The sequence below is a fragment of the Oncorhynchus keta genome, chromosome 35 (genome assembly GCF_023373465.1).
Source record: "Oncorhynchus keta strain PuntledgeMale-10-30-2019 chromosome 35, Oket_V2, whole genome shotgun sequence".
NCBI classification, from domain to species: Eukaryota; Metazoa; Chordata; class Actinopteri; order Salmoniformes; family Salmonidae; genus Oncorhynchus; species Oncorhynchus keta.
The window spans coordinates 4,376,508-4,392,435 of NC_068455.1; the positions used below are offsets into that span (position 1 = coordinate 4,376,508).

Below are 15,928 nucleotides of genomic sequence, written 5' to 3' on the forward strand. Positions count from 1 at the left end.
CCCCTTCTCTCCTTCTCGTGCCCTCTTTCCCCCTTCTTCCCCCTCTCCCTTCTTCCCTCCCCTTCCCTCTTTCCCCCCCTCTCCTTCTTCCCCCTCTCCCCTTCTCGTGCCCTCTTTCCCCCCTCTCCCTTCTCGCCTTTCCCCCTTCTTCCCCCTCTCCCTTCTCGCCCTCCCTCTTTCCCCCCTTCTTCCCCCTCTCCCTTCTCGTGCCCTCTTTCCCCCTTCTTCCCCCCTCTCCCTTCTTCCCCCTCTCCCTTCTCGTGCCCTCTTTCCCCCTTCTTCCCCCTCTCCCTTCTCGCGCCCTCTTTCCCCCCTCTCCCTTCCCGTGCCCTTTTCCCCCTCTCCATCTCTCTCTCTCTCTCAGGAGGTCCAGGATGAACAAGCTACGGCAGAGTTTCCGGCGGAAGAAAGACGTGTACGTTCCTGAGTCCAGCCGACCGCACCAGTGGCAGACGGACGAGGGGGCGGTCCGCAGGGGAAAGTGTAGCTTCGCAGTCAAGGTGAGGGGACACAGACACACAGCACACACACCAACACATCCAACACACACCCAACACAGACACACACCACACAGCACACACCAACACATCCAACACACACACACAAACACACACACACACACACACACACACACACACACAGAGTAGCAGTCAGCAGCGCCTCTGCTCTAACAATCTGTAGCGAACACCCGCACACCTCCCTGAGAAAGACCTGTCAACACTCAGGTCTGTCATTAATCAGACATTGGAACCATGCCTGGTCTGCTGTTGTCTGGCTTACAGACATGATCTTGTTGTTGTTGTTTAAAAATAGATTTATTTTAAAGTATTTTATTGAATAGCACCTCCACGGCTATGCCCCACACCCCATGCATGTCAATACCACCGCAACAGCTACAGTATCAGTTCTGTGTCTGATAGTAGTATGGAGCTGCGGCTTGGAGTATTGTTTCTTCGTCCTATGTTATGTTTTCTCAGTGAATTTGGTTGTTTTTGTTGTCCTGTTCAGAGAAATGAGTCATTGGAGTTGTTTAGGTTTACGTCCTAGCCTACATCCTGATATTAACAGGTTCTGACCACCAGATGGTGCTGTTCCGGGTGTTAAGCCTAGCATTCAGCAGGCAACATTTTCCCACCCGTCACAAACGCCAAACTTTTTTCCAAAAGAACTCCATAATATCGACAGAAACATGGCAAACATTGTTTAGAATCAATCCTCAAGGGTAAGGACTTCCTGTGTGGAGCCGGTCGTCACTAGTTACCATAGCCACAAAATCTTAAACCCCGCCCATTTCTACAATTTATCTTCTTAAAATCAGATGTTAACCCTGACTTTAACTACACTGGTAACCTTCTGCCTAACCCTGACTACACTGGTAACCTTCTGCCTGACCCTGACCACACTGGTAACCTTCTGCCTGACCCTGACCACACTGGGAACCTTCTGCCTGACCACACTGGTAACCTTCTGCCTGACCACACTGGTAACCTTCTGCCTAACCCTGACCACACTGGTAACCTTCTACCTAACCCTGACCACACTGGGAACCTTCTGCCTAACCCTGACCACACTGGGAACCGTCTGCCTAACCCCGACCACACTGGGAACCTTCTGCCTAACCCTGACCACACTGGGAACCTTCTGCCTAACCCTGACCACACTGGGAACCTTCTGCCTAACCCTGACCACACTGGGAACCTTCTGCCTGACCACACTGGGAACCTTCTGCCTGACCACACTGGTAACCTTCTGCCTGACCACACTGGGAACCTTCTGCTTAACCCTGACCACACTGGGAACCTTCTGCCTAACCCTGACCACACTGGGAACCTTCTGCCTAACCCTGACCACACTGGGAACCGTCTGCCTGACCCTGACCACACTGGGAACCTTCTGCCTAACCCTGACCACACCGGGAACCTTCTGCCTAACCCTGACCACACCGGGAACCTTCTGCCTAACCCTGACCACACTGGGAACCTTCTCCTAACCCTGACCACACTGGGAACCTTCTGCCTAACCCTGACCACACTGGGAACCTTCTGCCTAACCCTGACCACACTGGGAACCTTCTGCCTGACCACACTGGGAACCTTCTGCCTGACCACACTGGGAACCTTCTGCCTAACCCTGACCACACTGGGAACCTTCTGCCTAACCCTGACCACACTGGGAACCTTCTGCCTAACCCTGACCACACTGGGAACCTTCTGCCTAACCCTGACCACACTGGGAACCTTCTGCCTAACCCTGACCACTCTGGGAACCTTCTGCCTAACCCTGACCACACTGGGAACCTTCTGCCTAACCCTGACCACACTGGTAACCTTCTGCCTAACCCTGACCACACTGGTAACCTTCTGCCTAACCCTGACCACACTGGTAACCTTCTGCCTAACCCTGACCACACTGGGAACCTTCTGCCTGACCACACTGGGAACCTTCTGCCTAACCCTGACCACACTGGGACCTTCTGCCTAACCCTGACCACACTGGGAACCTTCTGCCTAACCCTGACCACACTGGGAACCTTCTGCCTAACCCTGACCACACTGGGAACCTTCTGCCTAACCCTGACCACTCTGGGAACCTTCTGCCTAACCCTGACCACACTGGGAACCTTCTGCCTAACCCTGACCACACCGGGAACCTTCTGCCTAACCCTGACCACACCGGGAACCTTCTGCCTAACCCTGACCACACTGGGAACCTTCTCCTAACCCTGACCACACTGGGAACCTTCTGCCTAACCCTGACCACACTGGGAACCTTCTGCCTAACCCTGACCACACTGGGAAGCTTCTGCCTGACCACACTGGGAACCTTCTGCCTAACCCTGACCACACTGGGAACCTTCTGCCTAACCCTGACCACACTGGGAACCTTCTGCCTAACCCTGACCACACTGGTAACCTTCTGCCTAACCCTGACCACACTGGGAACCTTCTGCCTAAACCTGACTACACTGGGAACCTTCTGCCTGACCACACTGGTAACCTTCTGCCTAACCCTGACCACACTGGGAACCTTCTGCATAACCCTGACCACACTGGGAACCTTCTGCCTAACCCTGACCACACTGGGAACCTTCTGCCTAACCCTGACCACACTGGTAACCTTCTGACTACACTGGGAACCTTCTGACTACACTGGGAACCTTCTGCCTAACCCTGACTACACTGGGAACCTTCTGCCTGACCACACTGGTAACCTTCTGCCTAACCCTGACCACACTGGGAACCTTCTGCCTAACCCTGACCACACTGGTAACCTTCTGCCTAACCACACTGGGAACCTTCTGCCTAACCCTGACCACACTGGTAACCTTCTGCCTAACCACACTGGGAACCTTCTGCCTGACCCTGACCACACTGGTAACCTTCTGCCTGACCACACTGGGAACCTTCTGCCTAACCCTGACCACACTGGGAACCTTCTGCCTAACCCTGACCACACTGGGAACCTTCTGCCTAACCCTGACCACACTGGGAACCTTCTGCCTAACCCTGACTACACTGGGAACCTTCTGCCTAACCACACTGGGAACCTTCTGCCTAACCACACTGGGAACCTTCTGCCTAACCACACTGGGAACCTTCTGCCTAACCACACTGGGAACCTTCTGCCTAACCACACTGGGAACCTTCTGCCTAACCACACTGGGAACCTTCTGCCTAACCACACTGGGAACCTTCTGCCTGACCACACTGGGAACCTTCTGCCTGACCACACTGGGAACCTTCTGCCTGACCACACTGGGAACCTTCTGCCTGACCACACTGGGAACCTTCTGCCTGACCACACTGGGAACCTTCTGCCTGACCACACTGGGAACCTTCTGCCTGACCACACTGGGAACCTTCTGCCTAACCCTGACCACACTGGGAACCTTCTGCCTGACCACACTGGGAACCTTCTGCCTGACCACACTGGGAACCTTCTGCCTAACCCTGACTACACTGGTAACCTTCTGCCTGACCACACTGGGAACCTTCTGCCTAACCCTGACCACACTGGGAACCTTCTGCCTGACCACACTGGGAACCTTCTGCCTAACCCTGACCACACTGGGAACCTTCTGCCTAACCACACTGGGAACCTTCTGCCTAACCACACTGGGAACCTTCTGCCTGACCACACTGGGAACCTTCTGCCTGACCCTGACCACACTGGTAACCTTCTGCCTGACCCTGATCACACTGGGAACCTTCTGCCTAACCACACTGGGAACCTTCTGCCTAACCACACTGGGAACCTTCTGCCTGACCACACTGGGAACCTTCTGCCTGACCCTGACCACACTGGTAACCTTCTGCCTGACCCTGACCACACTGGGAACCTTCTGCCTAACCCTGACCACACTGGGAACCTTCTGCCTAACCAGACCACACTGGGAACCTTCTGCCTAACCCTGACCACACTGGGAACCTTCTGCCTGACCACACTGGGAACCTTCTGCCTGACCACACTGGGAACCTTCTGCCTGACCACACTGGGAACCTTCTGCCTAACCCTGACCACACTGGGAACCTTCTGCCTAACCCTGACTACACTGGTAACCTTCTGCCTGACCACACTGGGAACCTTCTGCCTAACCCTGACCACACTGGGAACCTTCTGCCTGACCACACTGGGAACCTTCTGCCTAACCCTGACCACACTGGGAACCTTCTGCCTAACCACACTGGGAACCTTCTGCCTGACCACACTGGGAACCTTCTGCCTGACCCTGACCACACTGGTAACCTTCTGACTACACTGGGAACCTTCTGACTACACTGGGAACCTTCTGCCTAACCCTGACTACACTGGGAACCTTCTGCCTGACCACACTGGTAACCTTCTGCCTAACCCTGACCACACTGGGAACCTTCTGCCTAACCCTGACCACACTGGGAACCTTCTGCCTAACCACCACTGGGAACCTTCTGCCTAACCCTGACCTAACCACTGGGAACCTTCTGCCTGCCACACTGGTAACCTTCTGCCTGACCACACTGGGAACCTTCTGCCCTGACCACACTGGTAACCTTCTGCCTGACCACACTGGGAACCTTCTGCCTAACCCTGACCACACTGGGAACCTTCTGCCTAACCCTGACCACACTGGGAACCTTCTGCCCTGACCACACTGGGAACCTTCTGCCTGACCACACTGGGAACCTTCTGCCTGACCACACTGGGAACCTTCTGCCTGACCACACTGGGAACCTTCTGCCTAACCCTGACCACACTGGGAACCTTCTGCCTAACCCTGACCACACTGGGAACCTTCTGCCTAACCACACTGGGAACCTTCTGCCTAACCACACTGGGAACCTTCTGCCTGACCACACTGGGAACCTTCTGCCTAACCCTGACCACACTGGGAACCTTCTGCCTGACCACACTGGGAACCTTCTGCCTAACCCTGACCACACTGGGAACCTTCTGCCTAACCCTGACCACACTGGGAACCTTCTGCCTAACCCTGACCACACTGGGAACCTTCTGCCTAACCCTGACCACACTGGGAACCTTCTGCCTAACCCTGACCACACTGGGAACCTTCTGCCTAACCCTGACCACACTGGGAACCTTCTGCCTGACCACACTGGGAACCTTCTGCCTGACCACACTGGGAACCTTCTGCCTAACCCTGACCACACTGGGAACCTTCTGCTGCCCTGACCACACTGGGAACCTTCTGCCTGACCCACTGGGAACCTTCTGACCACACTGGGAACCTTCTGCCTGACCACACTGGGAACCTTCTGCCTGACCACACTGGGAACCTTCTGCCTGACCACACTGGGAACCTTCTGCCTGGGAACCCTGACCACACTGGGAACCTTCTGCCTGACCACACTGGGAACCTTCTGCCTAACCCTGACCACACTGGGAACCTTCTGCCTAACCCTGACCACACTGAACCTTCTGCCTAACCCTGACACACTGGGAACCTTCTGCCCCTGACCACACTGGGAACCTTCTGCCTAACCACACACTGGGAACCTTCTGCCTAACCCTGACCACACTGGGAACCTTCTGCCTAACCCTGACCACACTGGGAACCTTCTGCCCTGACCACACTGGGAACCTTCTGCCTAACCCTGACCACACTGGGAACCTTCTGACCACACTGGGAACCTTCTGCCTACCCTGACCACACTGGGAACCTTCTGCCTAACCCTGACCACACTGGGAACCTTCTGCCTACTGGGAACCTTCTGCCTAACCCTGACCACACTGGGAACCTTCTGCCTGAACCCTGACCACACTGGGAACCTTCTGCCTGACCCTGACCACACTGGGAACCTTCTGCCTGACCACTGGGAACCTTCTGCCCTGACCACACTGGGAACCTTCTGCCTAACCCTGACCACACTGGGAACCTTCTGCCTAACCCTGACCACACTGGGAACCTTCTGCCTGACCACACTGGGAACCTTCTGCCTAACCCTGACCACACTGGGAACCTTCTGCCTAACCCTGACCACACTGGGAACCTTCTGCCTAACCCTGACCACACTGGGAACCTTCTGCCTAACCCTGACCACACTGGGAACCTTCTGCCTAACCCTGACCACACTGGGAACCTTCTGCCTGACCACACTGGGAACCTTCTGCCTAACCCTGACCACACTGGGAACCTTCTGCCTAACCCTGACCACACTGGGAACCTTCTGCCTAACCCTGACCACACTGGGAACCTTCTGCCTAACCCTGACCACACTGGGAACCTTCTGCCTAACCCTGACCACACTGGGAACCTTCTGCCTAACCCTGACCACACTGGGAACCTTCTGCCTGACCACACTGGGAACCTTCTGACCACACTGGGAACCTTCTGCTGACCACACTGGGGAACCTTCTGCCTAACCCTGACCACACTGGGAACCTTCTGCCTGACCACACTGGGAACCTTCTGCCTAACCCTGACCACACTGGGAACCTGGGACCACACTGGGAACTTCTGCCTAACCCTGACCACACTGGGAACCTTCTGCCTAACCCTGACCACACTGGGAACCTTCTGCCTGCCCTGACCACACTGGGAACCTTCTGCCTGGGAACCCTGACCACACTGGGAACCTTCTGCCTGAACACTGGGAACCTTCTGCCTGACCCTGACCACACTGGGAACCTTCTGCCTGACCCTGACCACACTGGGAACCTTCTGCCTGACCACACTGGGAACCTTCTGCCTGACCCTGACCACACTGGGAACCTTCTGCCTAACCCTGACCACACTGGGAACCTTCTGCCTAACCCTGACCACACTGGGAACCTTCTGCCTAACCCTGACCACACTGGGAACCTTCTGCCTAACCCTGACCACACTGGGAACCTTCTGCCTGACCACACTGGGAACCTTCTGCCTAACCCTGACCACACTGGGAACCTTCTGCCTAACCCTGACCACACTGGGAACCTTCTGCCTAACCCTGACCACACTGGGAACCTTCTGCCTAACCCTGACCACACTGGGAACCTTCTGCCTAACCCTGACCACACTGGGAACCTTCTGCCTGACCACACTGGGAACCTTCTGCCTAACCCTGACCACACTGGGAACCTTCTGCCTAACCCTGACCACACTGGGAACCTTCTGCCTAACCCTGACCACACTGGGAACCTTCTGCCTAACCCTGACCACACTGGTCACCTTCTGCCTAACCCTGACCACACTGGTAACCTTCTGCCTAACCCTGACTACACTGGGAACCTTCTGCCTAACCCTGACTACACTGGGAACCTTCTGCCTAACCCTGACTACACTGGGAACCTTCTGCCTGACCACACTTGTAACCTTCTGCCTAACCCTGACCACACTGGGAACCTTCTGCCTAACCCTGACCACACTGGTAACCTTCTGCCTAACCACACTGGGAACCTTCTGCCTGACCCTGACCACACTGGTAACCTTCTGCCTGACCACACTGGTAACCTTCTGCCTAACCCTGACCACACTGGGAACCTTCTGCCTAACCCTGACCACACTGGGAACCTTCTGCCTAACCCTGACCACACTGGGAACCTTCTGCCTGACCACACTGGTAACCTTCTGCCTAACCCTGACCACACTGGGAACCTTCTGCCTGACCCTGACCACACTGGTAACCTTCTGCCTGACCACACTGGTAACCTTCTGCCTAACCCTGACCACACTGGGAACCTTCTGCCTAACCCTGACCACACTGGGAACCTTCTGCCTAACCACACTGGGAACCTTCTGCCTAACCACACTGGGAACCTTCTGCCTGACCACACTGGGAACCTTCTGCCTAACCACACTGGGAACCTTCTGCCTAACCACATTGGGAACCTTCTGCCTTACCACACTGGGAACCTTCTGCCTAACCCTGACCACACTGGGAACCTTCTGCCTAACCCTGACCACACTGGGAACCTTCTGCCTGACCACACTGGGAACCTTCTGCCTAACCCTGACCACACTGGGAACCTTCTGCCTGACCCTGACCACACTGGGAACCTTCTGCCTAACCCTGACCACACTGGGAACCTTCTGCCTAACCACACTGGGAACCTTCTGCCTAACCACACTGGGAACCTTCTGCCTGACCACACTGGGAACCTTCTGCCTGACCCTGACCACACTGGGAACCTTCTGCCTGACCCTGACCACACTGGGAACCTTTCTGCCTAACCCTGACCACACTGGGAACCTTCTGCTGCCTAACCCCTGACCACACTGGGAACCTTCTGCCTGACCACACTGGGAACCTTCTGCCTAACCCTGACCACACTGGGAACCTTCTGCCTAACCCTGACCACACTGGGAACCTTCTGCCTAACCCTGACCACACTGGGAACCTTCTGCCTAACCACACTGGGAACCTTCTGCCTAACCACACTGGGAACCTTCTGCCTAACCACACTGGGAACCTTCTGCCTAACCACACTGGGAACCTTCTGCCTGACTACACTGGGAACCTTCTGCCTGACTACACTGGGAACCTTCTGCCTAACCCTGACCACACTGGGAACCTTCTGCCTGACCACACTGGTAACCTTCTGCCTAACCCTGACTACACTGGGAACCTTCTGCCTAACCCTGACCACACTGGGAACCTTCTGCCTAACCACACTGGTAACCTTCTGCCCGACCACACTGGTAACCTTCTGCCTAACCCTGACCACACTGGGAACCTTCTGCCTGACCACACTGGGAACCTTCTGCCTAACCCTGACCACACTTGGAACCTTCTGCCTAACCCTGACCACACTGGGAACCTTCTGCCTAACCCTGACCACACTGGGAACCTTCTGCCTAACCCTGACCACACTGGGAACCTTCTGCCTAACCCTGACCACACTGGGAACCTTCTGCCTAACCCTGACCACACTGGGAACCTTCTGCCTTACCCTGACCACACTGGGAACCTTCTGCCTTACCCTGACCACACTGGGAACCTTCTGCCTGACCCTGACCACACTGGGAACCTTCTGCCTAACCCTGACCACACTGGGAACCTTCTGCCTAACCCTGACCACACTGGGAACCTTCTGCCTGACCCTGACCACACTGGGAACCTTCTGCCTAACCCTGACCACACTGGGAACCTTCTGCCTAACCCTGACCACACTGGGAACCTTCTGCCTAACCCTGACCACACTGGTAACCTTCTGCCTAACCACACTGGGAACCTTCTGCCTAACACTGACCACACTGGGAACCTTCTGCCTGACCACACTGGGAACCTTCTGCCTAACCCTGACCACACTGGGAACCTTCTGCCTAACCCTGACCACACTGGGAACCTTCTGCCTAACCCTGACCACACTGGGAACCTTCTGCCTAACCACACTGGGAACCTTCTGCCTAACCACACTGGGAACCTTCTGCCTAACCACACTGGGAACCTTCTGCCTGACTACACTGGGAACCTTCTGCCTAACCCTGACCACACTGGGAACCTTCTGCCTGACCACACTGGTAACCTTCTGCCTAACCCTGACTACACTGGGAACCTTCTGCCTAACCCTGACCACACTGGGAACCTTCTGCCTAACCCTGACCACACTGGGAACCTTCTGCCTAACCCTGACCACACTGGGAACCTTCTGCCTAACCCTGACCACACTGGGAACCTTCTTCCTAACCCTGACCACACTGGGAACCTTCTGCCTGACCACACTGGGAACCTTCTGCCTAACCCTAACCACACTGGTAACCTTCTGCCTAACCCTGACCACACTGGAAACCGTCTGCCTAACCCTGACCACACTGGGAACCTTCTGCCTAACCCTGACCACACTGGGAACCTTCTGCCTAACCCTGACCACACTGGGAACCTTCTGCCTAACCCTGACCACACTGGGAACCTTCTGCCTGACCACACTGGGAACCTTCTGCCTGACCACACTGGGAACCTTCTGCCTAACCCTGACCACACTGGGAACCTTCTGCCTGACCACACTGGGAACCTTCTGCCTAACCCTGACCACACTGGGAACCTTCTGCCTAACCCTGACCACACTGGGAACCTTCTGCCTGACCACACTGGGAACCTTCTGCCTGACCCTGACCACACTGGGAACCTTCTGCCTGACCCTGACCACACTGGGAACCTTCTGCCTGACCCTGACCACACTGGGAACCTTCTGCCTGACCCTGACCACACTGGGAACCTTCTGCCTGACCCTGACCACACTGGGAACCTTCTGCCTGACCACACTGGGAACCTTCTGCCTAACCCTGACCACACTGGGAACCTTCTGCCTAACCCTGACCACACTGGGAACCTTCTGCCTGACCACACTGGGAACCTTCTGCCTAACCCTGACCACACTGGGAACCTTCTGCCTAACCCTGACCACACTGGGAACCTTCTGCCTAACCCTGACCACACTGGTAACCTTCTGCCTAACCCTGACCACACTGGGAACCTTCTGCCTAACCCTGACCACACTGGGAACCTTCTGCCTGACCACACTGGGAACCTTCTGCCTGACCACACTGGGAACCTTCTGCCTAACCCTGACCACACTGGGAACCTTCTGCCTGACCCTGACCACACTGGTAACCTTCTGCCTGACCACACTGGTAACCTTCTGCCTAACCCTGACCACACTGGGAACCTTCTGCCTAACCCTGACCACACTGGGAACCTTCTGCCTAACCCTGACTGGGAACCTTCTGCCTAACCACACTGGGAACCTTCTGCCTGACCACACTGGGAACCTTCTGCCTAATCACACTGGGAACCTTCTGCACACTGGGAACCTTCTGCCTGACCACATGGGAACCTTCTGCCTGACCACACTGGGAACCTTCTGCCTAACCCTGACCACACTGGGAACCTTCTGCCTAACCCTGACCACACTGGGAACCTTCTGCCTGACCACACTGGGAACCTTCTGCCTAACCCTGACCACACTGGGAACCTTCTGCCTGACCCTGACCACACTGGGAACCTTCTGCCTAACCCTGACCACACTGGGAACCTTCTGCCTAACCACACTGGGAACCTTCTGCCTAACCACACTGGGAACCTTCTGCCTGACCACACTGGGAACCTTCTGCCTGACCCTGACCACACTGGTAACCTTCTGCCTGACCCTGACCACACTGGGAACCTTCTGCCTAACCCTGACCACACTGGGAACCTTCTGCCTAACCCTGACCACACTGGGAACCTTCTGCCTGACCACACTGGGAACCTTCTGCCTAACCCTGACCACACTGGGAACCTTCTGCCTAACCCTGACCACACTGGGAACCTTCTGCCTAACCCTGACCACACTGGGAACCTTCTGCCTAACCACACTGGGAACCTTCTGCCTAACCACACTGGGAACCTTCTGCCTAACCACACTGGGAACCTTCTGCCTAACCACACTGGGAACCTTCTGCCTGACTACACTGGGAACCTTCTGCCTGACCACACTGGGAACCTTCTGCCTAACCCTGACCACACTGGGAACCTTCTGCCTGACCACACTGGTAACCTTCTGCCTAACCCTGACTACACTGGGAACCTTCTGCCTAACCCTGACCACACTGGGAACCTTCTGCCTAACCACACTGGTAACCTTCTGCCCGACCACACTGGTAACCTTCTGCCTAACCCTGACCACACTGGGAACCTTCTGCCTAACCCTTACCACACTGGGAACCTTCTGCCTAACCCTGACTACACTTGGAACCTTCTGCCTAACCCTGACCTGACCACACTGGGAACCTTCTGCCTGACCACACTGGGAACCTTGTCTGCCTAACCCTGACCACACTGGGAACCTTCTGCCTAACCCTGACCACACTGGGAACCTTCTGCCTAACCCTGACCACACTGGGAACCTTCTGCCACTGGGACCCTGACCACACTGGGAACCTTCTGCCTAACCCTGACCACACTGGGAACCTTCTGCCTGGCCCTGACCACACTGGGAACCTTCTGCCTAACCCTGACCACACTGGGAACCTTCTGCCTGACCCTGACCACACTGGGAACCTTCTGCCTGACCCTGACCACACTGGGAACCTTCTGCCTAACCCTGACCACACTGGGAACCTTCTGCCTAACCCTGACCACACTGGGAACCTTCTGCCTAACCCTGACCACACTGGGAACCTTCTGCCTAACCCTGACCACACTGGGAACCTTCTGCCTAACCTGACACACTGGAACCTTCTGCCTAACCCTGACCACACTGGGAACCTTCTGCCTGACCACACTGGGAACCTTCTGCCTAACCCTGACCACACTGGGAACCTTCTGCCTAACCCTGACCACACTGGGAACCTTCTGCCTAACCCTGACCACACTGGGAACCTTCTGCCTGACCCTGACCACACTGGGAACCTTCTGCCTGACCACACTGGGAACCTTCTGCCTAACCACACTGGGAACCTTCTGCCTGACCACACTGGGAACCTTCTGCCTAACCCTGACCACACTGGGAACCTTCTGCCTAACCCTGACCACACTGGGAACCTTCTGCCTAACCCTGACCACACTGGGAACCTTCTGCCTAACCCTGACCACACTGGGAACCTTCTGCCTAACCCTGACCACACTGGGAACCTTCTGCCTAACCCTGACCACACTGGGAACCTTCTGCCTAACCCTGACCACACTGGGAACCTTCTGCCTGACCACACTGGGAACCTTCTGCCTAACCCTGACCACACTGGGAACCTTCTGCCCCTGACCACACTGGGAACCTTCTGACCACACTGGGAACCTTCTGCCTAACCCTGACCACACTGGGAACCTTCTGAACCCTGACCACACTGGGAACCTTCTGCCTAACCCTGACCACACTGGGAACCTTCTGCCTAACCCTGACCACACTGGGAACCTTCTGCCTGACCACACTGGGAACCTTCTGCCTGACCACACTGGTAACCTTCTGCCTAACCCTGACCACACTGGGAACCTTCTGCCTGACCACACTGGGAACCTTCTGCTTAACCCTGACCACACTGGGAACCTTCTGCCTAACCCTGACCACACTGGGAACCTTCTGCCTGACCCTGACCACACTGGGAACCTTCTGCCTGACCCTGACCACACTGGGAACCTTCTGCCTGACCCTGACCACACTGGGAACCTTCTGCCTGACCCTGACCACACTGGGAACCTTCTGCCTAACCCTGACCACACTGGGAACCTTCTGCCTAACCCTGACCACACTGGGAACCTTCTGCCTAACCCTGACCACACTGGGAACCTTCTGCCTGACCCTGACCACACTGGGAACCTTCTGCCTGACCCTGACCACACTGGGAACCTTCTGCCTGACCCTGACCACACTGGGAACCTTCTGCCTAACCCTGACCACACTGGGAACCTTCTGCCTAACCCTGACCACACTGGGAACCTTCTGCCTGACCACACTGGGAACCTTCTGCCTAACCCTGACCACACTGGGAACCTTCTGCCTAACCCTGACCACACTGGGAACCTTCTGCCTAACCCTGACCACACTGGGAACCTTCTGCCTAACCACACTGGGAACCTTCTGCCTGACCACACTGGGAACCTTCTGCCTAACCCTGACCACACTGGTAACCTTCTGCCTAACCCTGACCACACTGGGAACCTTCTGCTGCCTGACCACACTGGGAACCTTCTGCCTGACCACACTGGGAACCTTCTGCCACACTGGGAACCCTGACCACACTGGGAACCTTCTGCCTGACCACACTGGGAACCTTCTGCCTAACCCTGACCACACTGGGAACCTTCTGCTAACCCTGACCACACTGGGAACCTTCTGCTTCTGACCTACTGGGAACCCCCTGACTGGGAACCTTCTGCCTAACCCTGACCACTGGGAACCTTCTGCCTAACCCTGACCACACTGGGAACCTTCTGCCTAACCCTGACCACACTGGGAACCTTCTGCCTAACCCTGACCACACTGGGAACCTTCTGCCTAACCCTGACCACACTGGGAACCTTCTGCCTAACCCTGACCACACTGGGAACCTTCTGCCTAACCCTGACCACACTGGGAACCTTCTGCCTAACCCTGACCACACTGGGAACCTTCTGCCTAACCCTGACCACACTGGGAACCTTCTGCCTGGGGACCCTGACCACACTGGGAACCTTCTGCCTGACCCTGACCACACTGGGAACCTTCTGCCTGGGAACCCTGACCACACTGGGAACCTTCTGCCTAACCCTGACCACACTGGGAACCTTCTGCCTAACCCTGACCACACTGGGAACCTTCTGCCTGACCCTGACCACACTGGGAACCTTCTGCCTAACCCTGACCACACTGGGAACCTTCTGCCTAACCCTGACCACACTGGGAACCTTCTGCCTAAACCCACACTGACCACACTGGGAACCTTCTGCCTAACCCTGACCACACTGGGAACCTTCTGCCTAACCCTGACCACACTGGGAACCTTCTGCCTAACCCTGACCACACTGGGAACCTTCTGCCTGACCACACTGGTAACCTTCTGCCTAACCCTGACCACTGGGAACCTTCTGCCTAACCCTGACCACACTGGGACCTTCTGCCTAACCCTGACCACACTGGGACACTTCTGCCTAACTAACCCCTTCTGCCTGACCACTGGGAACCTTCTGCCTACCACACTGGGAACCTTCTGCCTAACCACACTGAACCTTCTGCCTAACCCTGACTACACTGGGAACCTTCTGTTTAACCCTGACTACACTGGGAACCTTCTGCCTAACCCTGACTACACTGGGGGACCTTCTGCCTAACCCTGACCACACTGGGAACCTTCTGCCTGACCCTGACCACACTGGGAACCTTCTGCCTAACCCACTGGGACCAACACTGGGAACCTTCTGCCTAACCCTGACCACACTGGACACTGGGAACCTTCTGCCTAACCCTGACCACACTGGGAACCTGCCTAACCCTGACCACACTGGGAACCTTCTGCCTGACCCTGACACACTGGGAACCTTCTGCCTGACCACACTGGGAACTTTCTGCCTAACCCTGACCACACTGGGAACCTTCTGCCTGAACCCTGACCACACTGGGAACCTTCTGCCTAACCCTGACCACACTGGGAACCTTCTGCCTAACCCTGACCACACTGGGAACCTTCTGCCTAACCCTGACCACACTGGGAACCTTCTGCCTGACCACCCTGACCACCACTGGGAACCTTCTGCCTGACCACACTGACCACACCCTTCTGCCTGACCACACTGGTAACCTTCTGCCTAACCCTGACCACACCACACTGGGAACCTTCTGCCTAACCCTGACCACACTGGGAACCTTCTGCCTGACCCTGACCACTGACCACTGGGAACCTTCTGCCTAACCCTGACCACACTGGGAACCTTCTGCCTGACCCTGACCACCACACTGGGAACCTTCTGCCTGACCCTGACCACACTGGAACCTTCTGCCTGACCACACTGGGAACCTTCTGCCTGACCACACTGGGAACCTTCTGCCTGACCCTGACCAC

At 56.2% G+C, this 15,928-nt stretch overlaps 1 protein-coding gene and 2 long non-coding RNA genes across 5 annotated transcripts in view; 1 reads left to right on the top strand and 2 right to left on the bottom strand.

Moving 5' to 3' along the window:
- The window catches only part of LOC118373481 (protein numb homolog), a 109,655-nt gene that overhangs the window by 33,160 nt on the left and 60,567 nt on the right, over nt 1-15,928 (top strand). For 2 of the 3 annotated variants that reach the window (XM_052496084.1, XM_052496085.1), the window contains exon 2: nt 365-500. In XM_052496084.1, the coding sequence (XP_052352044.1) occupies nt 375-500 (126 nt within the window). In that variant the 5' untranslated portion in view covers nt 365-374. Of the gene's footprint in view, nt 1-364; nt 501-15,928 lie in introns of those variants that run through there. The other variant, XM_052496083.1, reaches the window with a different exon arrangement.
- On the bottom strand, nt 4,631-9,075 carry LOC127915722 (uncharacterized). Its single transcript, XR_008091791.1, has 3 exons — nt 8,962-9,075; nt 4,767-4,816; nt 4,631-4,716 (listed from the first exon to the last, which is right to left on the bottom strand). It is a non-coding gene; the product is annotated as an uncharacterized LOC127915722 (long non-coding RNA).
- On the bottom strand, nt 7,109-8,908 carry LOC127915723 (uncharacterized). The gene is made up of 3 exons (XR_008091792.1): nt 8,890-8,908; nt 8,105-8,188; nt 7,109-7,156 (listed from the first exon to the last, which is right to left on the bottom strand). It is a non-coding gene; the product is annotated as an uncharacterized LOC127915723 (long non-coding RNA).